The sequence below is a fragment of the Lycorma delicatula genome, chromosome 2 (assembly GCF_047948215.1).
Source record: "Lycorma delicatula isolate Av1 chromosome 2, ASM4794821v1, whole genome shotgun sequence".
In the NCBI taxonomy this organism is placed as follows: Eukaryota; Metazoa; Arthropoda; class Insecta; order Hemiptera; family Fulgoridae; genus Lycorma; species Lycorma delicatula.
This window is the reverse complement of record NC_134456.1, coordinates 223178730-223196862: the sequence shown is the minus strand read 5'-3', so window position 1 is coordinate 223196862 and position 18133 is coordinate 223178730. Positions and strand designations below refer to the sequence as shown.

Here is an 18133-nt window from a genome sequence, read left to right as displayed (position 1 = left end):
ACATATATCAACAACAACATACAAAGTCCATTTGACATTTTTTTAATGACAATTACATTCTAAGAGTTTTTAATTGATGGAAGAATACCTGACATTTGGTTGGGTCAGAAGAGAATCATGTGGTGGCTTTGTTGTCTTTTGGCTTTCCTCTTGTAAGTGAGTTCCGAAGCATCCCTACATATGACCAGCAGTAATCTGCAAGCATTTTTTCATTTCAACAGCCCTGATATCTTTTTTCCATTACAGAAATACCCTGATGAAATCCTTCTTCGTGTTCATCACTAACAACTCCACAACTAGGAGAGAAAACGTCCAGGTGTGAATGGAGAAAATGGACTTTAAGGACATGTTGCATCTAAGTTGATGGTATTTTTGCAGAAGTACTGTTCTTTTGGGTCCACAAGAGGCTTGGCAACGACATTTTTCTCACTAAAGTTAAGATTTCTTGCATGCGAGTCTGCTTGAATATAATGTGATTTCCTATCCCTTCTGTCCCACATATATAAAAAGCAACAGTATTTAGTGTATTCCCATTGCATTCGTAAGAGTACAATGATGACTTTTGGATTGCAACAGATTTTCCACTTGTGTTCAGCATATTTGATTGAGTCCAGGAGGTTTGCCATAAAATTGCAAACATGATAATCCTCCTTTGAAAATTTTTAAAACTGCAAAACATTTTAAGAAGAAAACAATAAAATTGTTTTCTTCTCAAAAATAGAAAAAAATAGAAAGCCGATCCCTATGAAGATGTCTGTTCTGTAAGACCCTGATGTCATGGAGAAGATTCCATTGCTGTAGTCTTGACCCTAAAAGTTCTGCCTTCTACTTCGACAAATCATGGTCTCAAATGAGATCACTCAATTCTGCTTGACTCAGTCTGTGCAATTTATCATCTTTTTCATCAAAATCAGACTCATGAGATGCGGAAGGCTTGTTGGGTTTTTCTTCTTCCACACTGTCTTCATTTTCTACTTCAAGCTCATAATTTTGGGATGGAGTAGGAACTAATAAACTATCTGAATGTGGAATAGATGAAATAACAGATGTAAGATTAGGGTATTGAACTATTTCTCTTTTCTTCATTGACAAATCTGTCTTTATAAAAGTGAAATCAAGCAGAAATAGCAGTTATCTGTATGGTTTGTAGGCTCCCGCCAAACCATAAGCACAGAAAAAGTCATAGATTTTTTTATATTTTTCAATCATTCTCATAGTATAACCAAACAAGAGTTGCAACATATATGTGGAACCCATGATTTATCCTGATCCCCTACCTTCATACCAAAATAATGCTGACAGGCAGTCTTCACAAGAGGTGTGAGATTGTGTGTCTGTGATGAAAATTTTATTTCACTACAAATGTAACCTCCTCTATGAATCATGAGACCTTACCGTTGGTGAGGGGGCTTGAGTGCTCAGGGATACAGAGTAGCTGGAGCGAAGGTGCAACCATATCGGAGAGGTATCTGTTGAGAGCCAGACTAAGGAATGATTCCTGAAATAGGGCAGCAGCTCTTTCAGTAGTTGTTAGGGGCGTGAGTCAGAATGACTTAAACGGCCATATCAACATCACTCAGGCCTCTGAGTACTGCGCAGCTGAAAGCAATGGAAAACTACAGTTGTTTTTTTTCCAAGAAAATGTGGCTCTGCATTTTCATATAGCAATGATGGAGGCGCCTTCCTTGGTAAAATATTCCGGAGGTAAACTAGTCCCACGTTCGGATCTCCAGGTGGGGACTACTAAGGAAGGGGTCACCAGAAAATTAAAAAATAACATTCTACGAGTCGGAGCGTGGAATGTTAAAAGTTTAAAAAAGGTTGGTAGGCTAGAAAATTTAAAAAGGGAAATGGATAGGATAAATGTAGATGTAGTAGGAATTAGTGAGGTTCGGTAGGAAGAGGAAGGCGACTTTTGGTCAGGTGATTTTAGAATTATTAACTCAGCTTCAAATAATGGGCAGGCAGGAGTAGGTTTCATAATGAACAAGAAGATAGGGAAGAGAGTAGAGTATTTCAAAACGCATAGCGATAGAATCATTGTAATAAGGATAAAATCAAAACCTAAACCGACAACGATTGTTAACGTCTATATGCCTACAAGCGCCCATGATGATGATGAGGTAGAGTGTGTATACGAAGAGACTGATGAAGCAATTAAACATGTAAAAGGAAATGAACATTTAATAATAGTTGGAGATTGGAATGCAAGCATTGGAAAAGGCAAGGAAGGAAATATAGTGGGTGAAGACGGGCTGGGCAAAAGGAATGAAAGAGGGGAGCGACTTATAGAGTTTTGCACGAAGTATAATTTAGCAATTGCCAACACCCAATTTAAAAATCATAATAGAAGAATATACACTTGGAAAAAGCCAGGCGATACTGCAAGGTATCAGATAGATTATATCATGGTTAAGCAAAGATTTAGAAATCAACTCGTTGACTGCAAAACTTACCCTGGAGCAGACATTGATAGCGACCATAATTTGGTGATAATGAAATGTAGATTGGGGTTTAAAAACCTGAAGAAAAGGTGTCAGATGGAATTTAGAGAAGCTTGAGGAAGAGGAGGTAAAGAAGATTTTTGAGGAGGACATCGCAAGAGGTCTGAGTAAAAAAGATTAGGTAGAAAATGTAGAAGAAGAATGGGAGAATGTTAAAAAGGAAATTCTTAAATCAGCAGAAGCAAACTTAGGCGGAATAAAGAGAACTGGTAGAAAACCTTGGGTTTCAGACGATATATTGCAGCTGATGGATGAACGTAGAAAATATAAGAATGCTAATGATGAAGAAAGTAAAAGGAACTATCGGCAATTAAGAAATGCTATAAACAGGAAGTGCAAACTGGCGAAAGAAGAGTGGATTAAAGAAAAGTGTTCAGAAGTGGAAAGAGAAATGAACATTGGTAAAATAGATGGAGCATACAGGAAAGTTAAGGAAAATTTCGGGGTACATAAATTAAAATCTAATAATGCGTTAAACAAAGATAGTACACAAATATATAATACGAAAGGTAAGGTCGATAGATGGGTGGAATATATTGAAGAGTTATACGGAGGAAATGATTAAGAAAATGGTGTTATAGAGGAAGAAGAGGAAGTTGAGGAGGATGAAATGGGAGAAACAATACTGAGATCTGAATTTAAGGAGTATTAAAAGATTTAAATGGCAGAAAGGCTCCTGGAATAGACGGAATACCTGTAGAATTACTGTGCAGTGCAGGTGAGGAAGCGATTACTGGGCAGTGCAGGTGAGTGCAGGTGTAATATTTATGAAAAAGGGGAATTTCCGTCAGACTTCAAAAAAAGTGTTATAGTCATGATAAAGAAAGCAGGGGCAGATAAATGTGAAGAATACAGAACAATTAGTTTAACTAGTCATGCATCGAAAATCTTAACTAGAATTCTATACAGAAGAATTGAGAGGAGAGTGGAAGAAGTGTTAGGAGAAGACCAATTTGGTTTCAGGAAAAGTATAGGGACAAGGGAAGCAATTTTAGGCCTCAGATTAATAGTAGAAGGAAGATTAAAGAAAAACAAACCGACATACTTGGCGTTTATAGACCTAGAAAAGGCATTCGATAACGTAGACTGGAATAAAATGTTCAGCATTTAAAAAAAATTAGGGTTCAAATACAGAGATAGAAGAACAATTCCTAACATGTACAGGAACCAAACAGCAACAGTAATAATCGAAGAACATAAGAAAGAAGCTGTAATCAGAAAGGGAGTCCGACAAGGATGTTCCCTATCTCCGTTACTTTTTAATCTTTACATGGATCTAGCAGTTAATGATGTTAAAGAACAATTTAGATTCGGAGTAACAGTACAAGGTGAAAAGATAAAGATGCTACGATTTGCTGATGATATAGTAATTCTAGCCGAGAATAAAAAGGATTTAGAAGAAACAATGAACGGCATAGATGAAGTCCTACGCAAGAACTATCGCATGAAAATAAACAAGAAGAAAACAACAGTAATGAAATGTATTAGAAATAACAAAGATGGACCACTGAATGTGAAAATAGGAGGAGAAAAGATTATGGAGGTAGAAGAATTTTGTTATTTGGGAAGTAAAATTACTAAAGATGGACGAAGCAGGAGCGATATAAAATGCCGAATAGCACAAGCGAAACGAGACTTCAGTAAGAAATATAATTTGTTTACGTCAAAAATTAATTTAAATGTCAGGAAAAGATTTTTGAAAGTATATGTTTGGAGTGTCGCTTTATATGGAAGTGAAACTTGGACGATCGGAGTATCTGAGAAGAAAAGATTAGAAGCTTTTGAAATGTGGTGCTATAGGAGAATGTTAAAAATCAGATGGGTGGATAAAGTGACAAATGAAGAGGTATTGCGACAAATAGATGAAGAAAGAAGCATTTGGAAAAATATAGTTAAAAGAAGAGACAGACTTATAGGCCACATACGAAGGCATCCTGGAATAGTCGCTTTAATATTGGCAGGACAGGTAGAAGGATAAAATTTTGTAGGCAGGCCACGTTTGGAATATGTAAAACAAATTGTTAGGGATGTAGGATGTAGAGGGTATACTGAAATGAAACGACTAGCACTATATAGGGAATCTTGGAGAGCTGCATCAAACCAGTCAAAACTGAAGACAAAAAAAAAACAAATTTAACAAAGATTATTCACTGAATTTATATATTTTCGTGGCATTTTGATTTAACAAATTTTTCACTTAAAAAGCATTTGAAAACTAAAAATTCTGCACTAATTACAACACAAACAATATGAAACTCACAGTCACAGTACAATAATAATGTTTATAACCTACAACCAGCTGGAGAATGTTGTGTTTTGTCATTTAAGAGGTATGACAACTCCAAAAAAAAATTACTCCCAAACTAAAAATATAGATCATTGCATCATATCATTGCATCTTCAAAGCAAGAGCTAATGAAAGAAGAGCAGATGAAAATACATAAGAATAAACTATTTTTGAGCCCAAAACATTTTCATTGTCGGACATTGTAATTAAATTGTGATTAGGGACTACTATGTTCATAGTTTTCTATTAAAATTTTTCCTTTCAACACACAAATATCTACCCGCTGATTCCAAATTTTATGAATAAATTTTTAAGATTTTTATTATTTTATCTCATTTTCTCAGAAATGAAATTTTTTTAGTTATCACCTTGTCTTCAATACCACTTTTGTTCAGTGACAAATATATTTAACTGATGTTACCCGATGGTTTTTTCTCTTCTATGCGTTGTTTCTTGGCGGATTTCATAAGCTTCTTCAGATACAGATATTAAATTTAAAAGCTACATATATTTTTACTTCCCCAAGAAGGCAAAGTATTGTAATTGGTCCAATTTACACCAGATATTGACATTTTGACACCTAAGGAACCCAAAAAACCAGATGGTTTTCTGGAAGTTATGTATGTGTGTGTGTGTGTGTGTGTGTGCGTGTATGCATGTGTGCGCGTGCAGTGTTGACCTCAACACTGAAATCATCTATATCTCTGCCAGAACTGCTTGTCTGATTTTGACCAAACTTAGTCACATTATTTCTAAGTATTATAATGGCATTGATACCATTAAATTTTCAACTTAAAAGGTCAAGGGAGTGAGGCTGTAGAGCAGTTCACTCTAAGCATCGAGATACTTAGATTTCACTTAGGGTGAAATCTCTCGAGATTTCACCTGATTAAGGTCTGCTGACTATACAAGCGAAATTTGTTCCATGTAAGTTGTGAAATTACATTAGTTTAGTTAGTGCTGACCATCACCGCTAGTACCGCTACACACCCAAGCAAATTAAATACAGTATCACAGGCTTTAGTTAGAATCATTGAATTAAATAAACAAAAGAATTATTATTATATTTAAGTAAAATGATAAATATTTTAAATCGAGTTGTGTGTGTAAGTCGTACATCAGAAACAACCCACAGTTGTAAGACTTTCCCGGAAAGCGATTTTAGCAGCGTGATGGGAATGTCCTACAACTGTGTTGTCAACTTTTTTTCTTTTTCTTTCTTTTTAACATATCTTGTGTAAATCAACAGATATGAGAAAGCACCTCTTTAATTTAGATCAGTAAAGACTTATCACTTGTTTCGTAAATCAGAATTTATGAAACAAAAAAAATATCATTATGCTTCAAACAGAACAGAAATCTTTAACAAAATATATTTGGAAAGAAAAAAATTATTACTGGAAAAATACCATGTTTGAAGCTGGAATATTAAAGACAGAAGACAGAGTTAACTGAAGCCAAAATGAGTAATAGCAAATTATAAAAATGAATGGATAGGATCATTTTATTAATGCCTAATGTTGAAAAGAAATTAAGGAAGGTATTATTTTTACATGAACAAAACTTGTATTTTCCTTATTTAATACAATTTGTTGTTGATTATAATTTAATGATAAGTAAAATTATATGGTTGTAAAAGTTGAAACAATTGGTTATTAAAGGTTGCAACTGCCTTGTGATATGTACAGAATGTAAGTAGTAATTTACTGAACAAAAGAGGTAGTGTAACCAGAGGTAGTGAACAACCAGATGAAATATGCATGAGAATACTGTCTTATTATAGATTAGTATTATTATTGAAATTATAGAACATTTATTAATATTGTTAACTGGAAACAAGTTATATATAATTTTCATGTATAAAGCTGAAGCGTGTTATGTAAAATTTTCATATATAGAGTTAAAGTTTCTCTATGACCTAAACAGGTAAATTTTCAGTCGATTCTGTTATATATTTTCTATCAAAATAGGCAAAAATTATCAAATATAAACTGCCAAAGAAATTAAAACTTATGAAGCAATCAAAGATGCTTCAGTATTGCTGAATATTTATTACAGGATGCTTCAGTGTATTTGTGAAAGCATTGACAGATTATATCAGGAAATACTACCTCATACAGTCTTGACTTGGTTTCACTGGATTTCTGCATGTTTGGTTCGCTCAAGGAAACACTACGCGGTAAGAAGTTTAATGGAAATAACAACGTCAAAAAAATTAAAGTGTTTAATTGTCTCCAACATCAAGCCAAAGATTTCTTTGAAGTAGCCATAAATAAGCTGATTCAGAGATGGGACATGAGTATTGATGTTGCTGTTGATTATGTTGGTTAAGTGAAAAAAATTTCACATCGATTAAATAACCGTTTAACTTCAGAGCAATTTGTGTCTAATTATTGAATGATCTTTGAATCGATGAAGAAGTTACTATGTAGTGAATCTAGAAAGATCTGGAACGTATTTTATTTTTTAAATCCAGCATATTTTGTTATGCTAATCTGAAGTTAAAATACAAAATAAAACTACCAATTGGTAAGTGATTTTCTAATTATTTTTACATAAATTATTTAACAGCTACATTGCAATATGGTGTCTATCAACAGTGTAATGACATAGATAAAGAAGAGAATTGTTCTATGTATGGTTCTCCCATACATACTGGCTTGGTTTAAAATACAGTAGTGCTCTTAATGAGATTGCTGAGAACTACAACGCCTAAAACTTGGTATACTGTGCGCTTTGCTAGCAAAACTTTTAAAAGTGCCTGCACACTAGCAGACACTTTTATTATTATGTTGGATTATAATGTGAACAGATACCTGGTATATTTTCTGTAACCTCCAGCTGAGTTGTCAAAGTCATGTGATGTACAAATGCATACACATATGAACGCATCCTCAAAGACGTTGAGTATTATTTGTTTTTTATTCAGATACAGTCTCTTCACCTTCTCAAAATCTTAACTACTAACACTCTTTTCTCTCACAACTTACATTTTTCCCCCTCAAAACTTATACATACCTACAAATGAATACTACAGGATGTAGTGTTTTGTTACAGGATGTAATGCTTTCACTTTTCAATTTATCTCATAACGCTGATTTTTCTTTCAACGTTTAATTGTTGTTAACTTTCGGCTTCACCAACGGACCATTAAAAATAATTTTAAAAAGTAATTATTTATTTATAATTCTTATAGCTTCTATCAGAATCAGATCTGAGTACATTTATTCTAATCTATGTAATAGAATACATAGATTATTTCCAAACAAATCATGTATTCATTTTTTCTAATCTTGGTTTATTGTATCTGTGATAAATTTAAATCTGGTAGCATTTTTAATTTTGTGCTGGCCGTTTTTGCATGCATAATTATTTTTTTATAAAATATACTATTGGAAAAAGTTTTTTGGTGAAATTTCCTGAATTACAAAACCTTTAAATTCACAACATTTTCTATTGTTTATGTATCTTCTACCTATAAAGCCAACAAACAACCTGACTGATCATCAATACTCAGTGAAAGCTACTGAAGATAGATTGGGAGAATTTGTATACATGTTCTTCTTACATAGTACATGTACACTAAGAAAGGTTTATTTTTTGAAATTCCGAGTTTAAAGGGTAAAAATGACGGTAACATTAAATTTTACTATTTTGTGAATTTCTCTGTAACAAAATAAGATCCTGATCTTTGATGCGTATAATCTTCATTTGTATTTTTAAATCCATTTCTAGATTTTTGAAATTCGATCTTGGTGGTGAAGAAGGCAAAAAAAATTTCAAACGATGATTACAAATTTTCCCCATTTCCCACCATAATAAACAAGATTATTTCTTTTTTAATTTGGGCTTACAAATACTCTTCAGATAAAAATCTACAAATCATTTTCAGGTTTTCTGAATTTTATTAATTTTAAGGGGGTAAATAAACATAAATTGTTTTATACATTTTTGCCATTTTACTCTACCTGTACTGAGTCAATCTTTATGAGATTTGTCACGTTGTGATGGTAATTTATTTTTGTAATTCTGATTATGTATTTCGTTATCATTATTATTCTCATAAGCATGCATTTAATGAATATGGAAGGGTCTAGAATGCAGAGCCCTGATCGTTTAAACATTCCCAGACTTTGATGGGAAAAGCAGGTAATCATCTAGCACAGCCGAAGCCGCAATGCGATGCTGTATACACAACGGGCATTTTATGACATATTAGTTTTTTTAAATTATAACCGGAATTTCAGGTTGGTTATGTTATTATTATTGTCATCATTATTCAGACTTAAATTATTATTAGTCATGTTGGATAATTTAAATTGTTGAAAATTAACAGCAAGTATATTTAGATTTTAGGTGTGAAATTATTTGTAAGTTTTAGTGTAAATTTGCGTTCCCATATAAATTATTGTTAAAAGAATATTCGTAATCCTTTTTTTCTGTATGATTTAACGATTATTTTCGGTTTAACTTCATTTGTTTGTTCATAAATACATTTTGAATAAATTCTTAACACTTTGACTCCCGTGAGTATCTCACAGATACACGGTAAACATTCACTGCCAGCCCATGAGTATATCCTGGATACTCAGGTAGAGGCACACTTCAACGGATCATGTATCTAGCAGCCACACAGTTAGCATTGTTTTAAATGGTTCATTCTGTTCGTCTGGTCCCTGGCAATAAAAAAGACGAGTTTGGGTTCTAAAAAATTTAGCTGTTGGCTACACTGTCGGCTATTGAAAAACAGTTGCTGCATCTGTGTGTTTTCTTTGTTTATAGTCAGATCGTCTAGTGCTATTCTAACCTTTATAATTCGTTATTTAATCACAGTTGTGATTGTTTCGTGAATTGTGGTTTATTTTATGTTTATAAAATGAATGAAGAAGAGATGAATGGAATTATACTGCTCTTATGACAGTGATGATAGCTCACTCAGTATTTTTCACAATCTTAAGTGTCACAGATGATCCATCAATTCATACCTCTGATATGACTTCTGGAAGTGACAGTGAGTGTTTGGATAATTATTCTAGGTCTACTACAACAACTAAGAAAAGGAAGATGCGTTTCATACTATGAAATATTTTCAATAACCCATGATAGAAGTTAAGCTCAAAAGCATACACCACAAGTTCGCACGACCTGCCCTTCATGTCCACAAAAAAAATCCATGTGTATAAAATGTTTTTTTGATTATCATAAGTGCTTCAAGAAATAGTTTTTGTGACATAATACAAAAGAACGCTTTTCTTTATACATTATTTACTAAGTGTTTCTAATTTTGTAATAAAACTAATAGATTTGCTTTCCATGTATCTTATTGTTTTTTTTTCCTTTCATATTACGATCTTTCATTTCATAAAACTTGTAACTGTTTCAATTTGTTTTCATACTACAATTTTCTAACAAAATCTAAAACATAAAACAAATTTTCTTCACTGTTAGTTACATAAGTTGAGTATACCAGGAATACTCAAGGGCTCTGGTGACATTTTCATTGCAAAACTCTTATATGGATGTGAGTATCTATAAAACACTCACCTATAAAAACAAATATTTGAAGAAAAAAAATTTAATCTTTGTTTTTATATCAATTTTGGAACACTAGAGAGTCCAAAACTGAGTTAAAAAATTTCTAGGTTCTGGGGAAGATTTACCAAATATACCCCTAGGAGTCAAAGTGTTAATCTATGTTTTATGTATTTCTTTTACGCACTTCTACTGTGATCTTATTATTTTTACGGTGAAAACTTTCAGGTTAGATAAGTAATGGAGTTAGGTTATTAGGCCGTTTGGAGAATTTTTAAGTAAACTGTCATCAGAACAAATTATCTGATCTAATTTTCTTGTGATTGTAGAGATGGAAAGTGTATTAATCATTTTATAAATCAGAATGAGTTTTCTAAAAACTTTATGTTATCATACCTAATACTTGCGTTAACAAGAACTCGGACAAGAATTTTTTTTATGTTAATACTTGCGTTATGACCGTAGAAGATCAAGATGAATATTGTTAATAAAATTGTATTAGAAGTCCATTACAGTATTAATGAATTACATCAGAGATTTTGTCTGTTTGAAAGGGTAAGAATACAGAATGTTTCTGTAGTTTAAAAAAACCTGCCCCTCTGGAAAAACCAGAAATATTACTGAACTTGATGAACAGAAGTACTGAATTAATAAAAATAATTCGTTTTGACAACTGTAATGAAACAGGAATGGTTTTGTGTTTTGCTATGCTGTTCCAGCAAGAGGTTATAAGCATTGATATGATATTCACACAAACATGATTTGCTGGTAGATGTATAGAATTAAAAAACTAAGTATCTTCAACCATATACCGCACAAAGCAGCAATTTTATTTTTATTATTTAGGAAAAAATATTGCTCTATTAATACTTGTGAGAGAAAAAAATAACTGTTTAATTAAACCAAATTAATGTTATTAACTACTCTCTCTTACCCTTCTTTTGTTTAGCCTCCAGAATCACCATATTCCGGAGGCTAAACAGAGGAGGAATGGGGATGTTATGTATGAATGTAAATGAAGTGTAATCTTGTGCAGTCTCAGGTCGACCATTCCTGAAATGTGTGGTTAATTGAAACCCAATCACCAAAGTACAGTGGTATCCGCAATCTAGTATTCTAATCCGTGTAAAAGTAACTGCCTTTACTATTAACTACTCGTACAGGAGATCTAATGGAAAAATTCTCAACGATAATGGCAATATGAACTTGCAAGTTCATATTTTGCATTAGTCCAAAGGTCAACCGCAATCTTTAATATTATTGAAAGTCGGTGTGATAAAATAATGATGCGGGCTGAAAACTTCACTCATTATTCATGAGTGTTGAATAAGAAAAAAATAATTTTCTATAATGCGCACCCCTAATGTTAGAATCAGCTACTTAATATCCAATGTGTAAAAAGCGTTGTACTAATTCGTAACCTTGGATGAATCTCCTTTTCTCTTCCTAACCACGCCACGGGTAGAAAATCTGCTGTCATTTTTGACATTGCATGGACAGTTGAACTGTAAATCATTAATTCCACTATTTCTGGATGTTTTTCTAAGACAGATTTTTGCAAAATTAAAAAATAATTTGGTGAAAAGTAATGATGTTGATTAGACATTTAATTTTGTGAAATTATAATGTCACGAGCAGTTGTATTTTAAAGATAATATCAAAAGTAATTCTAATAAGAAAAAAATTCATTAATTACATAAAATAGAGTGGGAATAGAAAAAGGCAGAATTGTTGCATCTCTGCCTTTTATTCAAAAGGTTCTGGATTCAAAAATTGGGTCAGCTTACACCTTTTACAGCTACAAAACTGAAAATGGAAAACAAATTATACTTTAAGAGAACCTACATAAATAAATAAATAAATAAATAAATAAATAAGTGAAATATTTAATAGAAGATATATTAATTATTAATTTAAATAATTATTTGATGATTAATGCTAAGATTAATATAAATTAATCTATATTATTCTCATCATAAATTATATTTATCCTTATAGATTATTGAATCAAGTTTTTTAAATGCTATATTTGGGTAGGAAATCATTTTAAGTTATAATTTTCATTCTTTATTTTGTTTTACAACTGCTGTAGTTTTTTTGTTAATTTTTAATATTTCTTTGTATTTGGAGTTATATTTAAAAACATAGAAATATTCGTAATTTTTTAAGCTGAAGAACTTGCAAGTTCATTGTTCATTAGTTTTTTCTAAGATTTCAGTAATCTTAAAAATACAAATCATTTTAACCGAGTGAAATTTCACACCGTTAAAATCATATTGATCTGTGTGATGAAATGGAGTGTTTCTGCCTTTCATTTGGCAGTTCTGGAACAAATTCCTCCTCACAGGCTTGATATTTTTTCACATTCAAGACTCATTTCTTATAATTAAAAATAGAAAAATAAAGAAAGGATAACTGCGGAGAAAAATTACCTCAAGGAGAATTAGAGAACTGAACCAAGGCTGAATAAACAATTAACAGATTTATGAGCAAATTATACCGGTAAATAATAAATGGTAGTAATGATATAATTATTCTTGAATATTTATTTTTGTAGCAGAACCAACAATTCTAATTATAAAAAATTCAAACTCTCAATTGTAAATAATTCATTTTCAGTATATTTGCAATACAAACAGTATATATTTCTATGCTGTCATGAGATTGCACTGCTTACACTTTTCCTTTATGAAACCTAAGAAAAGATTAAATTATCACTGTGTCTTAATTACTGACAACTTTAATTGTTCGTTACGGCTAATTTACAAAATGATACAAAAGATTTTAACCTTTCAAGATGAAATATAAACAAATCGCCTAATTTAAATTGAAGGTAATGAGTTATGAATATTAGAAATACTAGTCTCTCTCATTTAATTCACAAGTTTGACAGTTATAGTGAAGAATTTTCAAAATAATGGTTAGAAAGTAATAGTGAAGCGGTAGGGTTTCATTTTTTAATGAATATGATATTATAAAATCTACAACGGTAATGAGAATGACTCTAATAGATATGACAACAACACTGGGTTCTAGTAATGCTGAAGTTTTCACTGGTTCGGTGGCTTGGTACAACCATCAGCCTAAAAGCCAACCTCTCCGGCGGAGTGGTAGAATCCAAGCTTTTAACCTGAAGGTTTCACGTTTGATATTCCGGTCAAGTATGAGATTTTTCATACTTGAAAAACCTTTCGTTCTAAATTTCCACGCGCAAGCTTAAGATTTATTTATGCGGTGAATTTTTAATTTATATAAAATATTGTATCTGAAACGACTACTTTTGTTGAAAAAGGTAGATCATGTTAAATGAGATTTAAATATGAGGCTACAAACAATTAGTACTTTTCAAAAATATTTTCATCAGTCAAAAAAAAATTTTTTGTTTTTAGCCTATCTAAAAATGCATTTCAAAAATTATTTTGTAGTATTCTATACAGTATTTCTAAATCTTTTGTTTTTATATGTTATAGTGTTTAAGTTGCAAGCTTTTTTCTGCCTATTAATGGATTATTTTAAGTACAGCTTGTATTTCACACAATTGTTTCTGTACAACACAGAATTTCATTGTTCTATTATTTTAATATTGAACGCTAAAAAATTTGAACAAATTAAAAATTTAAAAAACCTAGGTTCCAATCGGTTGAAATTATTTACATTCTAATTAAGTTCTGTCTGGCCACAGAATTTCATTGTTCTATTATTTTAATATTGAACGCTAAAAAATTTGAACAAATTAAAAATTTAAAAAACCTAGGTTCCAATCGGTTGAAATTATTTACATTCTAATTAAGTTAAAAATAGTTAAACATCATTTATTCGTGAATATCATGTAATATTAAACTTGTTTACAGACTACATTATAAATATAAAAATTCCTTTTCATCGTCGCAAAATTATTTTTATTTTTAAAAAAAATGGTCATCAAACTTTTGTATTGTACATATAAAATTTTCTGAGCTTTTTATTCAGTTAAAAATGATTTACCGAGCTTTATCGGAAAATATTACGAGTCCATATGAACGCATAGGAAATGATGACTGTGCGTTCTTTAATATAATGTAATATAATGCATTTCTAGTATTGTTAAAGCGGTAAATAATTATTTATCGAATAATTTATAAGAGGTTGATTTTTTAAAATCTTTACAATGAAGTTGTGTGTAAAAGGGGAATAATGTAATAACAAGTAAAAAACATTTTGTCTGTACAATTAAAATATTCAATAATAGCCTGTCTCTGTGGTGGAGCGGTAGTGTTTTGACTTTTTTCTGTAGATTCCGAGTTCGAATCCCAGTCAGGCAATGTAAAATGATGGCATTTTTCATACGCTACAAAAATTTAATTTCCGTATCTCACGCACAAGCTTTAAGTTAATATGTAGTATCTTCAAGCCCAGAAAAAAAAATTTGGTTGTATGACCACACTTTTCTTTTGATTTACATTCTAGTGGCCAAAAACTGGATAAAACACAACCGTAGAAACTGTTTTGCGCTCAAAATTTAAATAGAGTTATACATCAAGCGTGTAGTAGTGCAGTGATAATTTACGAGCTAGAAGTTTTAACAAAAAAATTATACATTTTTTTAAAACTATAATACACATTAAAATGATTTACAGTTAAAACAAAAATATTACCGGCATGCATATAGTAATATTTTTTCTCAGATTAAAACCGAATAAGTATTAAAGTATTATTATTTGTCGTACCTGCTGAAGAATTTTCACTTTGGCATACGCTCGCTTGACGTTGTAAATTTGGAGGAACCCAGAATTTATCTTTACTTGGAGTACGATTCAGTGAACTGCTGCCGGCCTCATCCATCAGCGAGCTGGTAGATACTCCGACCAGTGCTTCCTGACTACTGCATAACATACAGAAACACCTTGTTGTAAAGTAAGAAGCTCAGTGAGGTTGAAACCGGGTTGCCAGAGTGGAATGATGAATTGAATGATCAAAGGTAATGAAGGATTAACTTGCCTCTGAGCCTGAAACAAATTCTAATCCGCCTCCTATAAAGTAAATTCTTTACTCGCTTTACGGTTTGATTTTTTTAATACGTTTCCTACTTATGTACTTACTGTCAAATTAAAATTTTAAAATATTAGTTTTTAAATAAGATTATATCGATTTTACCTTCTTCATTAAGCTTTTACGAGTAAATATTAAAAAAAATTAATAAACTGCAAAGTACAATTATAATTTATTTTGGCTACAGTTAAGGGCATTTATAAACAATTAGAAATTATTTCTGAAAGTATCAGATAATATTTAAATCGGTAACCGTTGAAATGCGTACCGCATAACTTTTTTCTTTTCTTTCTTAAAATACAAGATAAACTATATATCTCAGAAAGAAGATCCACCTCCAAATCGTTTGTAATCTATGTAATGTATACTATGCGGTTTACCAAGAAAATTTCTGGAATAAAAAAAGGGATTACTGATTAAAAATTTCTTAGGTTTTCTAGGAATTTATTTTAACCCTTTTCTGATAGGGGTTGTACTACAATAATCACCCTTTATTTCACAAAAACTAGGTCCGGTTGTTAATGTGTGGCAATCGGTACTTTTTGTACTCTTTCTGTAATCATTCACAATGTTAGATGAAAATTTTTATCCGTAAAAAAATATCAATATTTAAATCAGATAATTTTGCGGTTAAAGCAAAATCTATTCACTCCTTTTGTTACTTTCTAAAGAAAATATTATTAAACTCAAAAGATATATATAATTTGTATATAAAGTATATTAAATATTTTTATGCGTACACGTGTTGAGATAAGCATTCATAATGTTTTTCAGTTACTTCAAATTTTGTTTAGCGCTTATTTCACCAGTAATAAAACATAATATTGCAGCTAAACGTATAAATTTCAAAAACTTTATCCGCTAAATAATTTGTCTAACAAAAATCATCGCTCGCAATTGTAAAGTGGAAGTAAGTAACCCACCTAGCGGTGTCTAGCGGTCTTTGAATAAAAAAATAAGTAAATAATAATCATTTATTTGCGTACGTATTCTTTATGAATACTAATTTTTATTTTTGTTAAATCTGATAAAAAAAAAACAATTTCTATGTTCGTATTAAAATCGTACCTAATAACAATCTGTTAAGATTAAATATTTATTTTCGACTTGTAATTTTTAATACGTTAGTTGTAATGTATTAAATGTAATAATACTGAATGTAATAAGGAAAAATGTAATCATTTAAGGAATTAAATCGTTACGTTATTAAATTATTTGTCCTTCGCTTCGTTTCAGTAAATACAAAATAAAATCTTTGGTTATAAAATTCAAAATTAAACGAATAACAGAATTTCCCTTGTCGTCTGAAGGTTTGTTGTTTCGATTGTTTGTTAACCGGATGCGAATCAAGTGGTAGTCGGTTATTCTTTTTCGCTCGACGATCTAGACGTACTTTTATTTGTAGCTGCGTTAAGGTTACGTGTAGCGTGTCTACAACAGAATTAACTAGCCTATTTTGTTTGGGAAATATTTTAGGGTATTTAAGGTGATAATCTTTATCAGAAACATTCTACGATATCGTAGCTTACACCGGGTGAAACTTTAATGCGTTTCGAAAACATTACAGGTATTTATTTCTGTTAAGTTATTTTTATTACGAATTAAAACGGTTTACTATAGAAATAATTTTTCTAAAGATCTGATTTATTATATCGTACGAAATTTATTCGTACGGTCTAATTTATTTTCGTACGAAAAAAATAATTTGTCAAAAAAAAAAATAGCTAGAATTCATTCCGAGGAATATTTCTTTTAATCGTTTACCCGCCACATAAACTTGAAGTTTACATGTACGATATAAATATAGAAATACCAATGCGGTGTGTAAAAATGATAAGCCTGATTCGAACCTGTGACCTGCAGAGTGAAAAATTTAGGTTCTACATTTTAAATTGAAATACTCCATAAATGAGTATCTAAATGAGATTGAGATATTCAATATATCAATTGTTCTGAGGTTGCCGGTTATTATTATAACCCTGTCGGCGTGCTTCTCACTAATACGTAAGTTAATCGCAATAATTACAGCTGTTAAAAACATAAAAGTTATTTGCGATCAAAGTTGTTTCATCGATTTAAAATATATTAATATTTTTTAAAAAATAAGTTAAATAATTTGATTTATTATGTTGATTTTGACAGTATTGGTTAGATTTCATAACGTTTAATTTTGCGTTTACAATTGAATAAGGTGTTTTTAAAGGGCTTTTAATTATAAATAGAGACGGTTGTCTTTTGTTCTTACGCCTTCATTTTATCCGCTCTTAGATCGCGAATCTATGTTTTCCTATCAAAACACCGTTCTTGCTACGTGATTTTTTCGATGAAATCTTCGTCGATTTTTCCGATGTCAACTTTGAACGTAGCTAAAGAACAAACCTAACGTAAATATATATCGTGTCGATTACCGCTTCGTTGCTGATTTTTACTATCTGTCACAGAATTCTAACGACACGAGTCGTTCGATATAACTACATAAAATTTATAATTATTACGGAACGGATTTGTGATTTTTCTAGTCCGTTACCGACGAGCAACTAATTTTCATTTTTCCACGATTTCACTATACGCTTCCAAACGTTCGACGAACCGAACCAAATTTCATTTTGCGCTTGTTACATAATATTTGAGGTTGCTTGGTAAAACGGTATTTACCTATTAGCCCGTCGACGACCAATAAATTGCAAACTTTTGGGTTATTGTTAATATCACCATTATATAAGTATAATTTAATGAAACTTAACCTACGCTCACATCGCTCGCTAACCTTGACGGATTAACG

General features: G+C 31.3%; 1 protein-coding gene across 2 annotated transcripts in view; it reads right to left on the bottom strand.

Annotated features, from left to right (window-relative positions):
• Sytalpha (Synaptotagmin alpha) overlaps positions 1 to 18133 on the bottom strand; it is a 760002-nt gene that overhangs the window by 29914 nt on the left and 711955 nt on the right. For both annotated transcript variants that reach the window (XM_075358087.1, XM_075358086.1), the window contains one exon: positions 15030 to 15184. In XM_075358087.1, the coding sequence (XP_075214202.1) occupies positions 15030 to 15184 (155 nt within the window). The remainder of the gene's footprint in view (positions 1 to 15029; positions 15185 to 18133) is intronic.